The sequence below is a fragment of the Mastigoproctus giganteus genome, chromosome 11, assembly GCF_048544385.1.
Source record: "Mastigoproctus giganteus isolate SK-2022 chromosome 11, ASM4854438v1, whole genome shotgun sequence".
Lineage (NCBI taxonomy): Eukaryota > Metazoa > Arthropoda > Arachnida > Uropygi > Thelyphonidae > Mastigoproctus > Mastigoproctus giganteus.
Genome location: NC_143585.1, coordinates 66,734,323 through 66,752,593, shown reverse-complemented (window position 1 = coordinate 66,752,593; position 18,271 = coordinate 66,734,323). Strand labels below are relative to the sequence as shown.

Below are 18,271 nucleotides of genomic sequence, written 5' to 3'. Positions count from 1 at the left end.
CATGCATGTAGAAATAGGCAACTGCACACATTTCTTCACTTGTCCATGTTTCAAGTACAGTAACGATTTTTCCTTAGTCACCAATGTCTAAGGTGTACAGCGTCCTTTAATAAGAAATAACAAAACGCACATAAAGTTTATGTCTTTATTCAGGCGACGTTTCGCCATTTCCCCTGAAAGCATTAGTTACTTTACTTTTCAAAGAGCCCTCGTATGTGATTGGAAGCTGTTCCAATTAATATCGAATTCAAATGCACTCACAAAGCAAACAGTGTACATTTCTCATACTGGACTACTTTCATAAATTGAATTTTCAGTTGTGGGCCAGATTAAAAAATTAGTTTTAACTCAATATTGCATTTATATATTAAATTTTGAACGCTAGTTACATACACGAGCGTGATATCCACCCTTCATGTTGAGAACGAGACTTAATTAATTAGTGAATCTGAAAAAAAAAAAACTGATTTCCACAAAAAAAATCTGGAAAGACACACATTGGCCTTTGATGCCCTTGCGTTGTAAAACCCTTAAAGAACATCCTAATTTGTATTAGAGATATCAATTTCCATGCTTGTGTAACAGCTGACGCCAACTCAGTGAGGTTTCTGGGATGCGGAATTGACTGAGAGCCTCCTGCTTAGAGCATCCCAAGCATGCTCTATTAGAATGAAGTCTGAAGATATGGTTGTCATTTTTATACTGGCTGTACTTTCCCATCTGACGTATTGGTTCATTAGGACAGCTCTGTGAGCGCATTCGTTGTTGAACATCAAAAGAAAATCTGGACCAATTGCTCTCATAAAAGGATGAAAATAATAAAGGATCTCATACCGATACCTTATTACCGTAACAGTTCCTCGTGGGAACGTATGGAGATCTATACGACAATTGACAGGATTTCCAGCCCACACCGTTAAACTATCACCTACTAATGTGTATACCGCAATATTATCGGAATTAAATCAGGGTTCTCCGTTCCCTTCAGACGAAATAAGAGAATCCTACTGAAGACATTATTTCCACTCATCAGTAAAAGAGAACTTGCCCACTGCTCCTAAATACAGTCGACATGCTGTAAGGAAAATTTCAAATGGCCTTTTGAGTGTTGAAGTCAAGGGACGGTAGACAACTGGTCGTCTTACAAAAAGACTGTCTGTCTGGTGAAGCCTTCCACATACGGTATGCTTGGATATAAGCTCTCTTGTAACAACAAGCTTTGAAGCAATTCCGTATGGTGTAATATCAATGATCCCTCGCAGTTAGGGGCAAATAAGTCCATTTGCATGTTCTGGAACTGGTTTCACAACCTGCTTACAAAGTTGCCAGTCAAATTCATCCACCTTGCCACTTCAGCTTGACTTTATCCTGCTTCCATTCTCCCCGTTTTTCTTCACCTCAAAGAATCATTGAAAGAGTGTATTTTTTTTTTTTTTTATCTGTTACCCAGTTACAATAGGTTATGCACGAATTTGTTTACAAGGTAAGAGAGAATGACGAATATTCATTCTATTTTAATTTGTATATAAAATGATTCGTTTTTGTGTTTTTTTCTTAGCTCTTGAGCACAAGCGTTTCCCACTTCACATATCACTCGTTTCAGATAGTCTGTCATCCCCCAAAACGACACAAGCTCCTCACCTACAAGTTTTGCGCCCTCGTGGGTAGCACAGTTGGTAGGACCCTGAATTCGAGTCCCATCTAGGTGTACGGAATTTTTTAGGCCTTTTTCACAATGTGGCTTAGTTAGTCGGTCTCAGGCTAGTGTAACATGGGTTTTGCTCCCGGAAACTAAGATTTTCGTCCATCAAACAGAAAATCGACCTCAGAACACACGCAATTTACAGACAATATACACGATGCAATACGGCCTTGGTCGCTGATGCTGCTAAAACCCTACTATAACAGCAAGTTTGACACTCAGTTCAAAGATTAACACCAGGCTCAGGATCTAAGACCACTGGTTGCAGCACAGGGCAGAAACTTCATGCACCAAGCCACGTTACTCCAATTCTGTCTAGCAGAAAATTGTCACATAAACAAATCACACACAAATTAACGACAATGGCAATTATAGTGTCGTCACCAACGATCATTGCCACAAAAAGAGGTGGTGGGTGTTGATCTGATCCACAACCGGGCACTGTTCCAAAAAGAGAAGCAAATTATTCTTAAGTCCTATCTATCATCCTCTCGATGCCCCAGTAAGGCCCAGGATATAGACGTACAACTGACCACTACCTACACCCCACCAGATTATACGCCTGATTATCCAGATATGAAGAATAGAAGGCTGAGTTCGCCCAACTCTTCACACTCCTTAGCCTTGGGCAGCTTGCCACTTAGCCTTTTTAAGAGGAGTTCAATATTCAGACAAAGAGAAAGAAAATCTTTATTGTAACTAGATTAATACAACATAGATAAATGATGTTCATTTTCCATAATACTGGAAGCACCAGCACCCCAACAATACAAAGTTTCTGCAAGCTTGCTACTGATCATTAACCACTTATATTAGAAATTTCTGCATAGATAGATAGAAGGGCATTCTGAAATATCCACACTCTTTCTTCCAGAAAGTGTTTTTCTCTACTAAGTTTAAAAATGAGAAAACAAATTGTCATACACTGGTATACAAAATTTAAGGACCAGTCAGGTTTTCAACTGTAGCTTCTCATAGGAGTGGCCTGGATATGGGAAAAGCATACCAAAGGAACCTCGTGAGGTACAGAAATGACGAAGGAAACAACACCGACACACAACGGAAACAAAACAGTACAGAGGGACTTTTATTGAAAAATGGCAACATAGCACTGGCTGCCATGATACAGATGCCAAAGATGGAACAAAGGGAAGAGGTGGACCTCAGTAGGAGATATGGCCATCCCTAATGTCGATGCAGGCTTTGCACCGTCTGTCCATACTTAGAACAACGATGTTAATAAGTTCTTGCGGCAACATCGTCCATTCCTCTGTCAGTGCTATCTTCAGCTGGTGGGTGTGGACGTGTCACTATGCATCTCCCCAGAGCGTTCCATATGTGTTCGATGGGATTTAGAACGGTGGGGAAGAAACGGGCAGGCCAATCCATACGAACAATGTCCTCACTTTCCAAAAGAATATCAGCAACTGCAGTGCAATGGGGTGTGGCGTTATCATCCATAAACAAGAACTCGGGGCCAATGGCACCTCGGAACAGATGCACATGGGGAAGGATTACCTCAGTACAGTACATGCACCGGTTATAATACCGCCTTCCGGTATCTGGAGTTGTGTACGTCCATCCAAGATAACGCCTCCCCAGACGAGAACACCTCGACCGCCATATCGACCCCTTTCAGTGATGTTTGCGGGGTGATACCGTGTGCCAACCTCTCGCCAGATTAGCTGACGTCCAGAATCGCTGCTGAGACTGAATCTACTCTCATCAGCAAAGAGTACCTTAAGTAAAGATTTTGTGATTGTAACCTTTATAAATAGTATTGGTCCTTAAGTTTTGCGTACCAGTGTATAACCACTGTGTTACTCGCGCTGATTAGTTTATAAAGGAGAGGTTTAGTTAACCGTGAGTTACTCAGAACCATTGGTGGGATAGCCTCTTATGAGATCCCACCCACCTTTCAGAAACCATTTGCATCAACCTCTGCTATCTCAGAGACATTGTCTTACAAGGCGTAGCCCAAACAGCTCATGTGTGCCGCTGGACAAAACAGTGGCTCTCATCAAGGATCAGATTATCTTGCAACGCCAATAAAAAAAAAAAAAGCATTTAAGATGTATAAGAGTTATCCAACACAGGAAAACAAAATCATGTTTAAAAAAGCAAGGGTTGCCTTTGTCCGAGATAACGCTAGAAACACTGTACAATCATTCTTACAAAGATATCTAGCAAAAAAAAATAGCTCTTTCTCGTCCACCAGACCCGATAAATATTTCAGGGCCTGGATGAGGATTTCTTCTTTGCACCTTCACCCTTCTCCAAAACTAATAACTGCTCCCGCACTGTACACTCGACAAACAAGAGCTAATCCTAAATTTAGCGAGATCCTAAACAGGGCGATAACAGGGCCAGAATGGTTTCTCTTGTTCATTCTAAAACTCTGCAGTCCGTACTTCATAGACACTCGTACAGGCAGGTAGTATTCCTGAGATAAGGAAACACATCCTAAAGCGAAACCCTAATCCACTCAACTCAGCCAAAAATTTCAGAAGGCCAATCTCCATGGGGTTCCACATGCTAAAGATCCTAGAAAAAGCTGTGCTAAATCATCTCCTCAACCGCTGTTCTGAATACAGATCCAGTTACCGTCACTTTACAGTGAAAGGCTAATCAGTCATAGCCAAAGTACTTGAGAACTTGGAACATGTACAATATGCACTGAACAGTAGGAACCAGATGAACATTGCCCTTCTAGACACCCAGCTTTTGATGGAATCTCAGTGAAGAGCTTTCTAACAGTTCTACCGAACTATTTCCATATAACCTTCTACCCTTCTTAGTGCAATGTTAATGAATAGGCAAATCATAGTGAAACATATCGAGAAGTACTTCAGCGTTACCCTAAATTGGGACGTCCCCCATGGCGGTACCTATCCTCACTTTCTTCGTTGCTAATCTCGACCCCTTCATTTCTGTGCGTGTAGCTTCGTTTCCTATGCAGATAATCTCGAAATGTTCATGTACACTCAAGATTCAGCAAATGCCTTAAAGGTCTCCAATGACGCATCCTGCAGATTGAAGTTTGCAGGATGCATCTGTCTACTTACCAAATGTTTATTGTATTGAACTATTCTATTGTATTGAACTTAAACCCATCAAAGCTGCTGTGCAAATCGAATTCACTAAGACAGTAGAACAGCATCACAGTTTCCTTAGTGGACACGCCATCAAAAAAATTCCAGTTGCGCTTCGACTTGGAGATGGTTTGTGGCGACCAACTACCCCATCACTCGTCAAGCAATACATCGTTAGATGTATATCCTAGTAGCCTTTTTTTTTTTTTTCACTGTAATACAAAGCTCAGTACAAAGGCCGACTTAAATGTCTCCTAGAGATCGAATAATGAATCTTTCACTGGCTAAATCGCTCCCTAGGAAGGCATTTCACCATAACAAAAAAGTATCCTGTACACTTCCATTGGATGGACCCCCCCCCCCCCGTCAATTTTTCTCATGAAGACCACATCTTTACTCTGGCAATGTTGATCATCCATAGGATGGAAGTACTCTCCATAACCATCTAACGCAGACAGATAATTACGAAAGAGCGCCTTGCCTTCCTTCTCAGATGGACTCTGCTTCAAATTTCTCCAGATGATGTTCCCATTCAATATGTTCGATATATTTAACCAGCTCCTTGTCACGGAGGTTTTATCCTCACATGTCTCTGAACCGATATGTGAGCATAAAAACTTTACCGCACAATCATCCTCCTTTTCCTGACATTCAGCCAGTACCATAAGGATTGCAAAGTTGAGGGTGATCTTCTGGTGCCACATATAGGCAATTACAAGAACTATATGGATGTGCTCGCAATCAAAATATCTTGAGGTCCCAATAGGTGGTGACCAAGTGTCCGTGAGAACATGACTCCGTTGGACATTGCAGAATAATCTGTATTTTTGTACACTCAGCATATATTATCAAAATTGCTTCTTTCAGTTCACATTGATTAAATTATTAAATGTTTTTATTATTAATAAGTATTACTGTTACTAGGCCAATGCCTCCTTGTTATGAACGGTCTGTTCCTAGCCTTATGATGTATTTTATCCTTGCTAAATAATAATAATAACAATAATAAACCACAGTAACGTTCAAAACCTAATGCATCTGTATTGTTTTAACTATTGGCGTCATTTTATATGAGATTTGAAAGAAAAAGTAATTTAAAAAGTGAAATCTATATATCAATAAACAAATCAGTTTGGTAAATTAATTTGTGTTTTGGGGGTAGATCCAAAGAAAAGTGGCCAATGTTTTATTTTAAAATGTTAGAAAATACACAGAAAAGAAATTGGGTGTAGTTACAAAAAGACAAAATGTCTTTTTCCCAACATAATTGCCATGAACATTAAAAGATCTATCCCCAAAGATTTCTGAAACCCTGTTGTGATAATGTTGTTGCATTGTAATATAATCTCAGATGGTGCGTATGGTCAGAAAACAGATGAAAAACTAAAGATACTAAATCGGTGGCGAATGCTGTAGTGTTCTATCAAATCTTTTCCAATCCGCCCGTTTGGCACTTTTCGAAAATTCGGTTCCAGTGGACAAATGTCCCAATGTAATAAGACATGAAAAGCATTTGGCTAATATCTTTTGGAATTATTCGCCGATTGTCTTTAATAATGCTTTCAACTTCAGCAGCATTATCGAATAACTACATCCTCGATTGAAAAGCCCTTTAACAATTCTACCAACCTCGACAGGAATCAGACCTCTCCAGACGAGTAGCAAACTCGCAGTTGGAACAACCTAATGCGCTCAATTAGGATTTAGGTACCCTCCGTGACGGTTTCGAAAGGTCTAGTCGAGTCCTATTTGTCGACCTGAAGAATTTCTACAGTAGTAGAGTTTTCGCCGTTGGTTATTCCGGATTTTATTACAAGCAACCACAACAAATTGGACTATGAACCGGCCAAAACAGGCAAAGTACAGAATGGACACAGAAGACCATGGTAAGAAATCATGTTTTAAGCCTTTATAATTCCCTAAGGCAGTCTGGGCGCTTTGCGTTTGGATCGAGAACCCACTGCAGAAGAGAATCACATCGGAAGAGGAGGTACTGAAGACCGCGAATGTAGAATAACAATTAATTATAATTAGTTTTCAATAATTATTACAACGTGTGAAAGTTTAATTTGGTAAATTATACAGAAAAAGAGAGACGTAACGAGCAGGGCTGCCAGAAGAGTTACGCTTTATTCCAAAACACTTTAAGCTGATATCCACTGGGAAATAAAGGATTTAAGAAAGATGATCGTTAAGATCTACGCTATCTTTAAACATGATTTACATTGTGAAGATATTCCAATATTGGCTCTGAAAATTGTACTCAGCATCTCAGATTGAATTGGATATGCTTGTAGAAATCGAATATTAACAATGAACATGGGACCCTCATACCAGATAGAAGAAAACTCCGGTGTCTAATTGGCAAGGTCGTTATTACAAGACTAAAATCCTTCAGCAGGTACGATAAGCTCACAGACATCTAAACGAAGGATGAATACTTCTCCAGAAAACATTGTGGAAATATTATCGTTGATTCCATCGATTGAAGCGTAAAATCTTAAAGACTTTACATTTAAGAAACGGCTAAGCCGTGCCAAAAATAGCTGGGACTTGACTTTATCTTGACTTACAGAGAAATCCGCCAACCACAATATGCAATTGTGCACTGAAAGAGTGAGAACCTTGAAAAAGTACGGAGGATGAAAGTAAAGATAAATGCCCCGCGGCTACTGAGACACTGTGGTCCTCCATACATCACTTATCTGCAGACTTTTTTTTCCCACTCCTAACAACCATTAGCCGTACAGCAACAGGCCTGATATTTCAACAACGACAACGAAAGAGAGAGAGAAATAATTACCAAAATGACAATGCGCCGTAAGTTTGTCCCCCCAACATATTTCAGACGCCGAACTTGTCGCTTGTGTTTACATCGATGTCCATAATTACAATGCTTTGTGCCGTCCGCCCGTGAGCATTAAAGCGTGTCTTTTGGATTCATTAATCGAATCTTGTAATTAAAGTTTAATTTCGTCTCGCAGCTAATGAGGCATAAAGAGACGCACACTTCATCACGAGCGCCCAGAATATGGATCGTGGTGTCAGCGATCATTAACTTCCTCCGTAGTTATGAATGTGTTGGTCCGCATCTTCGGGAAGTGGGGGGGATTAGGTTGTCATATTGGCTTAGGCTTTCCAGTTCCCTTTGCATCTTCATTAGTCTGTACCGGGGAGGAGTAATTGTGTTGTATCCGAGTCCAATTCTTGCTCTTCCGGTTCAATTCGTCTTCGACTTTTCTGTCACATCCGGATCTTTTGAAGCTGTTTCCGGTAATTTAATGGCGAATTTTCCGATTTTTGCTTCCCCCAAACCATCAAGGGATGCTTGAAGTGTCACGGTGTCACCTAAAGACCAAAAAGTTTATCTGGGAGGCAGCTTTTCTGTGTGTGTGTCCTCTTCCCGATTTTAATAATTGCAGGAAGTGACGTAGCCAACGAAATGGCAAGCACGTGACTACTATATGGTGCTGCTGGTGCTGCTACTGCAGCCGCCATTTCTTAGGAGCGTAAGAGACAAAACAATAACGAATTCCACATTTTCACAATTAGGCCTTTTTGGCATTCTTTGAACATAAATTTGCACCTTCTGGAACCTTATTTTGAACTTAAGTAAACCACATTCCATTCGAATAATTATTAAAAGCTTAAAGTAGTTGTTTCTAAGAACAGATTGTATATTCATGGTTTTTGCAGGTTACGGGAGGAACGCCAAGACCTCAATGATGCGAAAGACAGGATCTATGGTTACGACAGTCACAGAATAAAGGATTCAGCCTATCTGAATGGTAGGTTAAAGATCTGCATTTACTAACTCGCAGATAACCGCCCTTCTTATGTCAAATGAATACATTTTAATTTGTTGTGTCTGATTAGTGAAGCTAACACAAACACCTGAAGATGATTATCATAAATATAACGCAAATTCATCATCAGAATAGTCCAAAACGTTTTATACAGTTGAATTTATTAAGTGAAACCTCGGGTAATATAACTCATCTTACCCCATATGCGTAAAACAACAAAATATAATTTATATGACCTAAAGAAGGATGGATATCTTAGAAAAATAGTATTAAATAAATAAATGCGCTCATCTTAGAGGAAAGATAGCAATGATGTTATATCACTCAAAATGGAAAGTCTCCTGACTGTCTTCATTTTATTCCAGGTCCTTCGACTAACGGTCACAGTCCAGTTCTGAACCTCTCTCAGAACAGTAGCAGAGCAGGGCCAGGAGCAGGAGGAGGGGGTGGAGGAGGTGGGGGAGACCAAAGTGGTAGTGAAACTCCCTACAATGACTGTCCCGAAGACGAGTACACCGAAGATGACGAAGATGACAGGGATCAAGGTGAGACAGTTTATTCAACACCTATCCGCGTCTTAATTTTAAACAACCAAGAAAGTTTTCCTTCAGATATGTCTTCTTTTCGGAATGGACTTCTTTCACAAATGAGTTTTTAAATTGAATGGGGAAAGATCTGCTGTACTCGCATTTAAAAATAAGTTTTTCTTAAAGAAATTGTTTGTTGTTTCTTTTCGCTAGACTTCAGTGACAATCCGGATGTCAGCAGCACAGCCAACGGAGAGCGGTTGCATTCCGGACAGCAGTTTCTCTTTCCACACCTCACTGGCGACAGTGGTTCCCCCACCGGTCAGGTAGTCTCGTCCATAGAGACACTTTTAAGGAACATTCAAGGTCTTCTTAAAGTGGCAGCAGATAATGCTCGACAGCAGGAAAGACAGATAAACATAGAGAAAGGTAAGAAAATTCCAATGGGATAATCAAAATTAAGTCTCGTTATTTTTAAAGTTCCTCTCTCTCTCTCTCTCTCTCTCTCTCTCTCTCTCTCTCTCTCTCTCTCTCTCTCAACTGTGAATGTGGGACATGACCATGAGTGGTAGGTCCAAATTAAAATCACGAGAAGCAGTCCCAGAGTTAAATGTTCCCTCAATTTTCGTTATTATTATTAACAGCTAAGAAACAGCAATGAAACATGCCTCGGGGTGCAGCTACAAAGCATCATTACTCAGCTCCAAAGCAGAAGCTTGGAGTATAAAATTCCAATGTAAAGAGAAAAGTGAATGTACAATAAAAGAACAGTAAATTGGAATCTACAGATAAAAATAAAACTAAATAAATAAAAAGAGGACGGATCAGTCAGACTGAAGTGAACAGGAAGGAGAAAGGTTGAACGCTGGTATTTCTTCACACATTACAGAATCAGAATCTTAGAACTGGTAAGAAGGGTCAATTTTCAGGTAACGGATGTGGTTAGCAGTTTCAGTTGTTTCTTGAAGTGTCCAGGGGTATCGAATATCTCCAGATTTGATTTGTTGATTGATCTTGCAGTTATAGAAGTTATAGTATTCGTAATTTGTTCTTACATAAGATGGTGTGCTTTTGTGTGTATTGACAAAACTCATCAGCTCGCACTTATTTTCATTGACTACCATTTTGTTCTCCTTCAGCCACTGAATAACTCGTTGAAGAGCTTCTTTTAGGATGATGCAGTCTCATTGGTACTACTAATTGCTTTATAAATTTTTGTCGTCTGCAAATATGTTGATTTTGATTTGGTAGTCTCCAAGGGTACTTGGCAGGTCGTTGATATAGATAAGAAATAACAGTGGACCTAAGGATATCTTTTTAAACCTGACATTGGTTTCCCTGTGGGACACCAATGTCAGATTTAAAATGATATAAGATTTTGCCTTTAAATGTCACTGACATTTCATTATTCTCTTATTTTTTTTTTCAATTATTCAATAATTTTTACATTTCCGATGAGAAGATTGCAAGAACAATAGATTTCTTCAAATCCATTCTTTGGATTTGAAGAAATCTATTGTTCTTTTCGACTTCTTTTCATCAATAATGAATACACCCCCATCCAACCACGTTTGGCATTATTGGGCACTATTTGGTGACTTGTGAGTTTCACTTCCATCACCAAAACCAGGGCTGTGCAACGCTTATGATAGCCGGGGTACTTACAACCACTGATGTTGATACCTGCGCAATTGTGGGAAGCCACTGGTGGTGCCTTACCCTCAAACACTATGACTATACCTGAATCCCAACTTAGAAGCAACCAGTAACCTCACTCTTCCGGAATCTCCGATTATCTTTGTACCACAGATAGCGTCTGTAACAATTTACCACTGGCTATTTGTGGTAGAAAGCCACAGATATGGCATGTTCAAATTCATGATATCGCAAAATATAGTAATATCCTTGTGGTCTATATCTCTGCAGCGGTTCTGGAATATACAGAAAATTTATTTATCTATACAGAATTGCTCGTACTTTGCATACAGTCGGTTGAGCCTGTTTCACTGAGGTAAAAGGAAATGTCCCCACACTTTTAAGAGGGTATGACCCTTATAGTTCAGGTATGCGCAAACTAATATTAATTTAACTTTTAATAAAATTTAACTGGAATAACTGATGATGTATAACGAGACATATATATTGCATATCTTCACCAGAATACGAAAAATTCTCCTCGATTAAAGGAGTGGTCTGTTCATCTCCCCTCTTTTTAAAAGTAGTTTTATCAGAAGCTGTGTTAATTTTAATTATTTCTTAATTATAGGAGCTCAGTAATAATGTTAATTATTACTAGGCTACTCTTAATTTTTGGAATTAAAAATTATAAATTTTTGATCATTTGATGCTTTCTAGTGAGAAATTATTTTTTGTGTTTGAGATTCATACACTTCCTCTGTCCACTTGATACCTTTAACAAACAGAAAATGAGACATCTGATTTTCTCGCATACAATGTACTCTTATTAATCTTATATTATAGTGCTAATGATTAAAATTCATTCATATTATTCCAGCAGTAGTCATTTGAATGAGCAGCCATCCTAGTCACATATGGGCAGAAGCCCACCTGGGCTTCTGCCCATATGTGACTAATCTATATCATAAGACCTTACAACCAAAATTCAAATGGTTAAATCAAACAAACAACAGACTCCATCGGTCAATTCAAATAACAATGATTATATATTAGACAGCACAAACAACCATTTGGCCTCGCGGCGGGGATGGGTCATCACGCCCCCACCACGAGTTCCCGTCCCCACCGCGAGGAGGTAGATCGCTACTACCTAACAAGAAGAGCTTGTCTGTCAAAGACCTGATGAACATATTCAGCAAATCTACTGTGCATGTCCATGGAAGTCAGTAATTCCACCAAAGTGGATTCATGGAGAGCGAGGGTCCCTGGCTCCAATCTTACTCTCAAGTCCTAACAAGGACATGTAAGCATGATGTGAAGGCCAGTTTCCGGCCTTCACATCATTACACGTTACAGAAGCTAAGAATACGTTTACTACTGACGGTAAGGTATTTTATCCCATCGGCATGCAAATAATAAAACCATTCATTGATTAGCCATCCCTAACATCAGCTTTTATCAGGACCTTCCAAATTTACGATTTAGTTGAACAGTCTGTAGGGGATTCGTTGCTCTTCTGATGCATGCAGTCAGCATTAAAAGGAAGAACTGGTACTGAAGATGTACGAGAGGTGCAGCTGCACTATGCCTCTCACCAACAGGTGAAAGATATTGCGAAATAACTTTTCTGTTTGTACTCTGGAACAGCGACATAGGGTCAAAGGAGTTTAGAAGATATAGATAGAGCACAAGAATATTGCTGCGTTTAGCAGTCACGCGATTCGAATTACGATCAACTCAAACACGTGTTCTGCTGCACTCCAAACGTCTGATTCAAAGTAATCAACACCAAATGAAGATTGATACTTTGCGATATTATTTTGGAATTTTATGCACGTTATTAAAATAAATCTCGCCATATTAACTTGAGACAATGTTTACATTTCACGGAAAGTTCCTTTATGTTACTGCACTTAAATAAATATTAACTCGTTTCTCAAAATTGTAAAATATATTACAGTATATTTACAATTTGAAGTTTCTCGATATTCTTAATTTATTTAAATTTTTTTCTGCTTACGGTTGTCAACCTTTTCGTGTTTAATTGGAAACATTCCCTTGGCAACCACAGTTACACGTTAGACTCACTTTGACGCAATGTCCATATACTCGTTAATGACTTATCAATTCATTTGTTAAGCCTAGTGTTCATTCCCCTGTCGTGCTTAACGACCATTCAATTGTCAAAGCAATATCCACTCAACCATTAAGTCCAATATTTATTTTTTATGTTAAACGATTCCTATTTGACGCGTTAATCAGGTCTAAAATTTCGTTAGCTCCCAGTGTAAAAAAAAAAAAAAAGAAAGGAAGAAAGGCTTATAGCCTAAGCCTTAACCAATCTACCACACAATTCTTCTGACATAGTTGATGTCTCCACATCTTTTCTGAACCTCGTTAACAGAAGAGCCGAGTTACTTGGGGTTGACTAGGCTGCACGTGACAGAGACATAACCTTCAACATTCATCTCCCGCCACAAAATTAATTATTCCTATTACTACCCGTTTCCTCACCCTACCTCGCTGCTTCGCCACATAACACGCTCTGACTCCGTAAATAGGCGGGGCCAAGGTCATGTCTTTAAGACGAAATCTCCTCATCGTGGCTATGAATTTCAGCGACGTGTGGAGAATGTGGTGGCTGCAAACCCAGAAGGGGAGAAGAGGAGGGGGATGGGAAGAAGGCTCTACGACCGAAATGGATAGATGATGGTGGAAGTAGAAATGTGACATCGTCGACGGCGTGCTGGCCATTTTACGCCCTGTGCACCGCGGAACGAGCGGCCGACGTGGAAATCCAATACAGGTTCCAGCAGTGGAGCCCTTCCCTGAAACTGTAATGATAAAGACAACAGTACAATGTGTGTGACGCTCGGCGAACGCGGCCGCTTAATTAAGAATCTCCCCGTAATTCTTGTACGCCTCCTTGCCAGAGATTAAATTATGACTTTCTTTTGGGTTTATAGCGGCTTGTACGGATCCCGGCTGCTTACTGAAAAGGCAGGACACTCGGCCGCTCAGCCAACTAGAAATGCAACTTTCTAAGTGTTATCTTTCCTTTGTGTTCCTTGCTGGAAATATAATGGTTTTAAGTGAACAAAGCCTAGATTCGTTACCGGGTTTTCTTGGAGCGCGCGCTAAATCATTAACAAGTGCAACAACTGTGTTGAACAAGTGGTCCCTGTAAAGCGGAGATAAGGGCCTAATCACTCGTTTCTTAGTGGTAATCAAGCTAACCCTTTCTTTTCCGGGAAGGTGCTAATTCATTTGCTTAACTTGGGGTGTTCGCCATGCCGACACGCCGATCCCCCTGAGGCGACGATCTCAGAAGATACTGGAGAGAGTGTGGAACTCATCCGTCGCTTCACAGATTCCTGAGGGAGTCGTAACACCAGAGATATGCGTTTCCGGGCCATTCCCTGACTTTCACCTTCTCTTCCGCCGTGTCCCCAGGTGGTCATATTCTGTCCCCTCTGGTTCTAATGAGTAGCTGGCGTAAATTTAGGTGCGAGGCAATAAAAGGATGTATACCAAGCTCACGCCATTTCGTTGTGCCGAAGTGCATACCATATATTTATCTCTGTTACTTTTTTTACCCCGTTTTTAGTTCGCCCTCTATCTCGGGCACTGAAAGGCGTTTTATTTCCTCCTACCTGTGAGGTAATAAAGCCTCTTACAAACCTCACACTCTGATTAGCACGGGTTTGCGTGTAGTTATATGGATTCGGCATCTGTCCAGGTAAACGGCAGGTATCTACGATCCCGTTTGAAGCAGATTATTTTGAAGTTTTAAATTCACTCGTGCGTGTCCTATTTGGACGCTTCTAACCTAAAATAAAACTCAAGTTTACCGTGTTTGGAGTGGGTGTGACTAATTAGGCAGAATTATCACTTTCCCCTTCCTGTATAATGATTATTTACTGAGGGCACGATTCCTCGTCTTCCCTCGTTGAGAAATTACCACTAGGAATGTAAAGTTGGCCGCTCAAGAATGTTGCCTATTGTTAATGTATGCATTCTGTTACCACTCTTGATTGGAAAGAATTATATGCTGATAGAAATTGTGAGCTGTTAGAATTTAAGATAACATGTCCATGTGCATTTATGTAAAATTAATCATTGAGCACATCGGTGCTAAAATTCCTAAAACAAAAGGGTCTTTACAAGACGTTATCTTCCATCAGAGGGCAGAACCCGGACCCTGTAGGAGTTATTATGTATTAGGAGTTATTATATACAGGAAATATATTTTCCCTTTCATCAAAAAGTCACTGAACACCTGGAAGACCTCATGGCCGAATATCATTTATGGAACGCTGGTCTATGGAACCATCTGAAGAAATTTGTACGCCTCGGGTTATTAACATGACGCTCCTCTTAGTTGGCATGGTCTCGCGATAGCCAGTGGTTATAATCACAGTCCTCCCCACCAGCTGGAAAAGGTCCAGGTTGGAATGCACTCAGTGATGCGAAGATCTTTTATGGGCTTTATTCTCCCTCGTTTAGTTAGTCGGTGTAGGATGAAGATAGCAAAGTTCTCTATACCCCACCCCTCCGAAAATGGAGTTTTTTGTACAGCAAACTGACCAGAGAACGCACACTGTACAGAGGTAAATTTGGGGTTGCCCTAATATAAAAGTTTTATAGAGGGTGGAATACATATTTTTAGTGAGTACCACTAAATTTTTATTTTAAATATAAATTTTATTTTATCAGTTTTTCGCGTACATTAACACAACTGTAATTGAACAATAAAGGAATAATAAAAACACGAAATTTTCCATAAAACTAAATCGGTGTTTAATATACAGTACTTATATAGAGCATAGAACTAGAAAGTTCCGGAATTTGTTTATTTTGAAATCGTTTTATTATATTTAAATTTGTTTTTTGTTTTTTTCGCTTTTATGTAATTTTATTTTTAAATATATATAGTTGTATTAAGACCGATTCAGTTTTATGGAAATTGTGTTTTTATGATTCTTTTAAATGATTAAATTGTATTAATATCTGGGTACGAGAAACTGATACAATGAATATTCCCAATGCAAGAGGCCCTTTTGCTAATAAATTTTATTATTAGCAAAAAAGGTCATAAATAAAAACAATAGAAATTTTTATAAAAACAACAGTTGAAATATATATACATAAAAAAACAGAAAAGAGGAAGGAGTCCAAAACGGCTGATGCCCGTTTAGTCCAATGGTTAAGGTTGTACAGCCTAACCATTGGGGTTATGGGATGCTTTTAATGTTTTTTTCACAAATTAACGCCCATGTGGAAGACCCATGTCAGCACTAAACCATATATACATTGTTCATATGAGGAAATGATTTTACGTGGAAAGAATACAAATTGGTACCATGAGTATCGTCATGCGATTGCTGATCGAAGTTATGTTAAATATAAGTTGGGCAATAGATTTTAACTTTTTTAATAAATGTATTACATTGTGGAAAAGAGTAAAAGCAAAAATACACTAAGTAACTCAAGTAGCACATTCCACAATGGCATCTGTGAGAGTTGGTGGACAAGACAGTTGATCGACAATACATCCATTTCGAGAAACTTCAGATTTCAAAGATATTAAGTTCCTTATGTAGTGTATCTTAGAGGTTACTTCGATTTTGTGAGTTACAGAGCTTGGCAACGAGGCACCTTAGAGGGGACCTGATTAAAGTTTATAAGGCTGTGAGAGTTGGTGGACAAGACAGTTGATCGACAATACATCCATTTCGAGAAACTTCAGATTTCAAAGATATTAAGTTCCTTATGTAGTGTATCTTAGAGGTTACTTCGATTTTGTGAGTTACAGAGCTTGGCAACGAGGCACCTTAGAGGGGACCTGATTAAAGTTTATAAGGCTCTGAGAGGGGGGTCATTAAAACGAATAAAGGCGAAATTTTGACTGTTATAAAGAATTCCAGACTGAGCCATAAATTCAAATTACAGGGGAAGAGGTTTAGACTAGATTGGAGAAAGTTAGCCAGTGGGTTGTTGATTATTGGAACAAGATGTCTCCTCATGTAGTTGAGACTGACAGTTTGAAGAAATTGGAACGTGAACTGCACAGTTATTTACGTGAGAAGGAAATCGCACAATATGTATTTTCTTATCTAGTTTTTTTTTGGGGGGGGGGGGGGAAGCGATGCTTAAAGAAATTAAAACTATTATACCACGTGATTTTTGGACTAAGTAAAGATTTTAAGAGAATTGAAGTTTCATAGAAGATCAGGTGTAACGTTGGAGGGGTTCACCAAGTCATTCAAGCTACAGCTTTTCAGAATGTAGAAGGTTACTATAGCAACGGTGGTGTGAATTCATTGGTTCTCGCCGATGGGGGCAGACTCGAACCATCGTCTATACTTTGAAAATGATCTCTTTAGCTATATTTCAAGCTTCAGACTCTTAACAGTCTGAAGATTGAAATTAATGGTGGAAGCGGAAAAATCTGTTAAATCTATACCTAGAGTATTGATTTCGTATGCGATTTAACCGCACGAGTTTCCTTTATGTACTGAATACATTCCAGGCGATACCTTGACAGAAATTCGTAAGAGGTAACTGTCCACTTACGATGTTTCTGCCAAGAAATACACAGATGCTTGCAATTTAAAAACATTTTGTATTTGCAACTCCCCTTTAGTTGCAAACTTCTCTACCCTCCGAAGTATAAAGTATTTCTTTATTAGATTGCCCCTGCTCGCCGACTAACAAGCAGGGACAGTTTAATAACTGAGGAAGACCCACCATATGATTGATCAATAATGGGTGGCATCGGATACTCAACCACTAAGATGTATGAATAAAAAACAGTTGTTAACTGCATTCGCATTTGGATATTTCATTAATTGTTGATGAAAATTAATGTTAAAAAAGTGTATTTGAAACCAAAGTGAATCATTTAGCAACTATATCATTCTCAGAGGGATACGACTTTCCCATAAACTCTCCATTGTTTTCGGTAATTATAGAATCGACTATAATAAAAACAGAAATGTTGAAAGAAAACAAAACGTATCACAGCATATTAATCGACAATAACCAATAACCGACAACAAATATAATAAAAACTTTAATAAAAACTTGTATAATAAAATGTTAAATTATACATCATTTTAACCAAGTATGTCTGCGTATTAAACCATCTGCCATTAAACCATAATAATCACAATACATATTTTAAAGGAAAAAATAATATTAATAGCCTACGTATTTAAAAATATCGATTAGTTGAAAAGTTTGTCATTTATGTTTATTTCTGCGCATTTCTTTTATAATTTAAATTGATAAAAGAAATAAAATTAATTTATTAAGACTTAATTACTATTTTGCATGATACATCAAGTGGTGACCAATTGCCATGTCGATGAACTGACCGGGTCAGCCATTATGTGCAACTACTGCAAGGCTACCGTAATAGGGTTAATCTTCCAACTTGATGAATCTGTGGATAGAGTCAAAACTTATCAGCCCGAAGGGATGATGCTAAAAGCTTTTTATTTT

General features: G+C 39.0%; 1 protein-coding gene across 3 annotated transcripts in view; it reads left to right on the top strand.

Annotated features, from left to right (window-relative positions):
- The window catches only part of LOC150078081 (dachshund homolog 1-like), a 265,261-nt gene that overhangs the window by 200,577 nt on the left and 46,413 nt on the right, over positions 1–18,271 (top strand). For all 3 annotated transcript variants that reach the window (XM_090385378.1, XM_090385377.1, XM_090385376.1), the window contains 3 exons: positions 8,491–8,582; positions 8,966–9,145; positions 9,341–9,556. In XM_090385378.1, the coding sequence (XP_090241504.1) occupies positions 8,491–8,582; positions 8,966–9,145; positions 9,341–9,556 (488 nt within the window). The remainder of the gene's footprint in view (positions 1–8,490; positions 8,583–8,965; positions 9,146–9,340; positions 9,557–18,271) is intronic.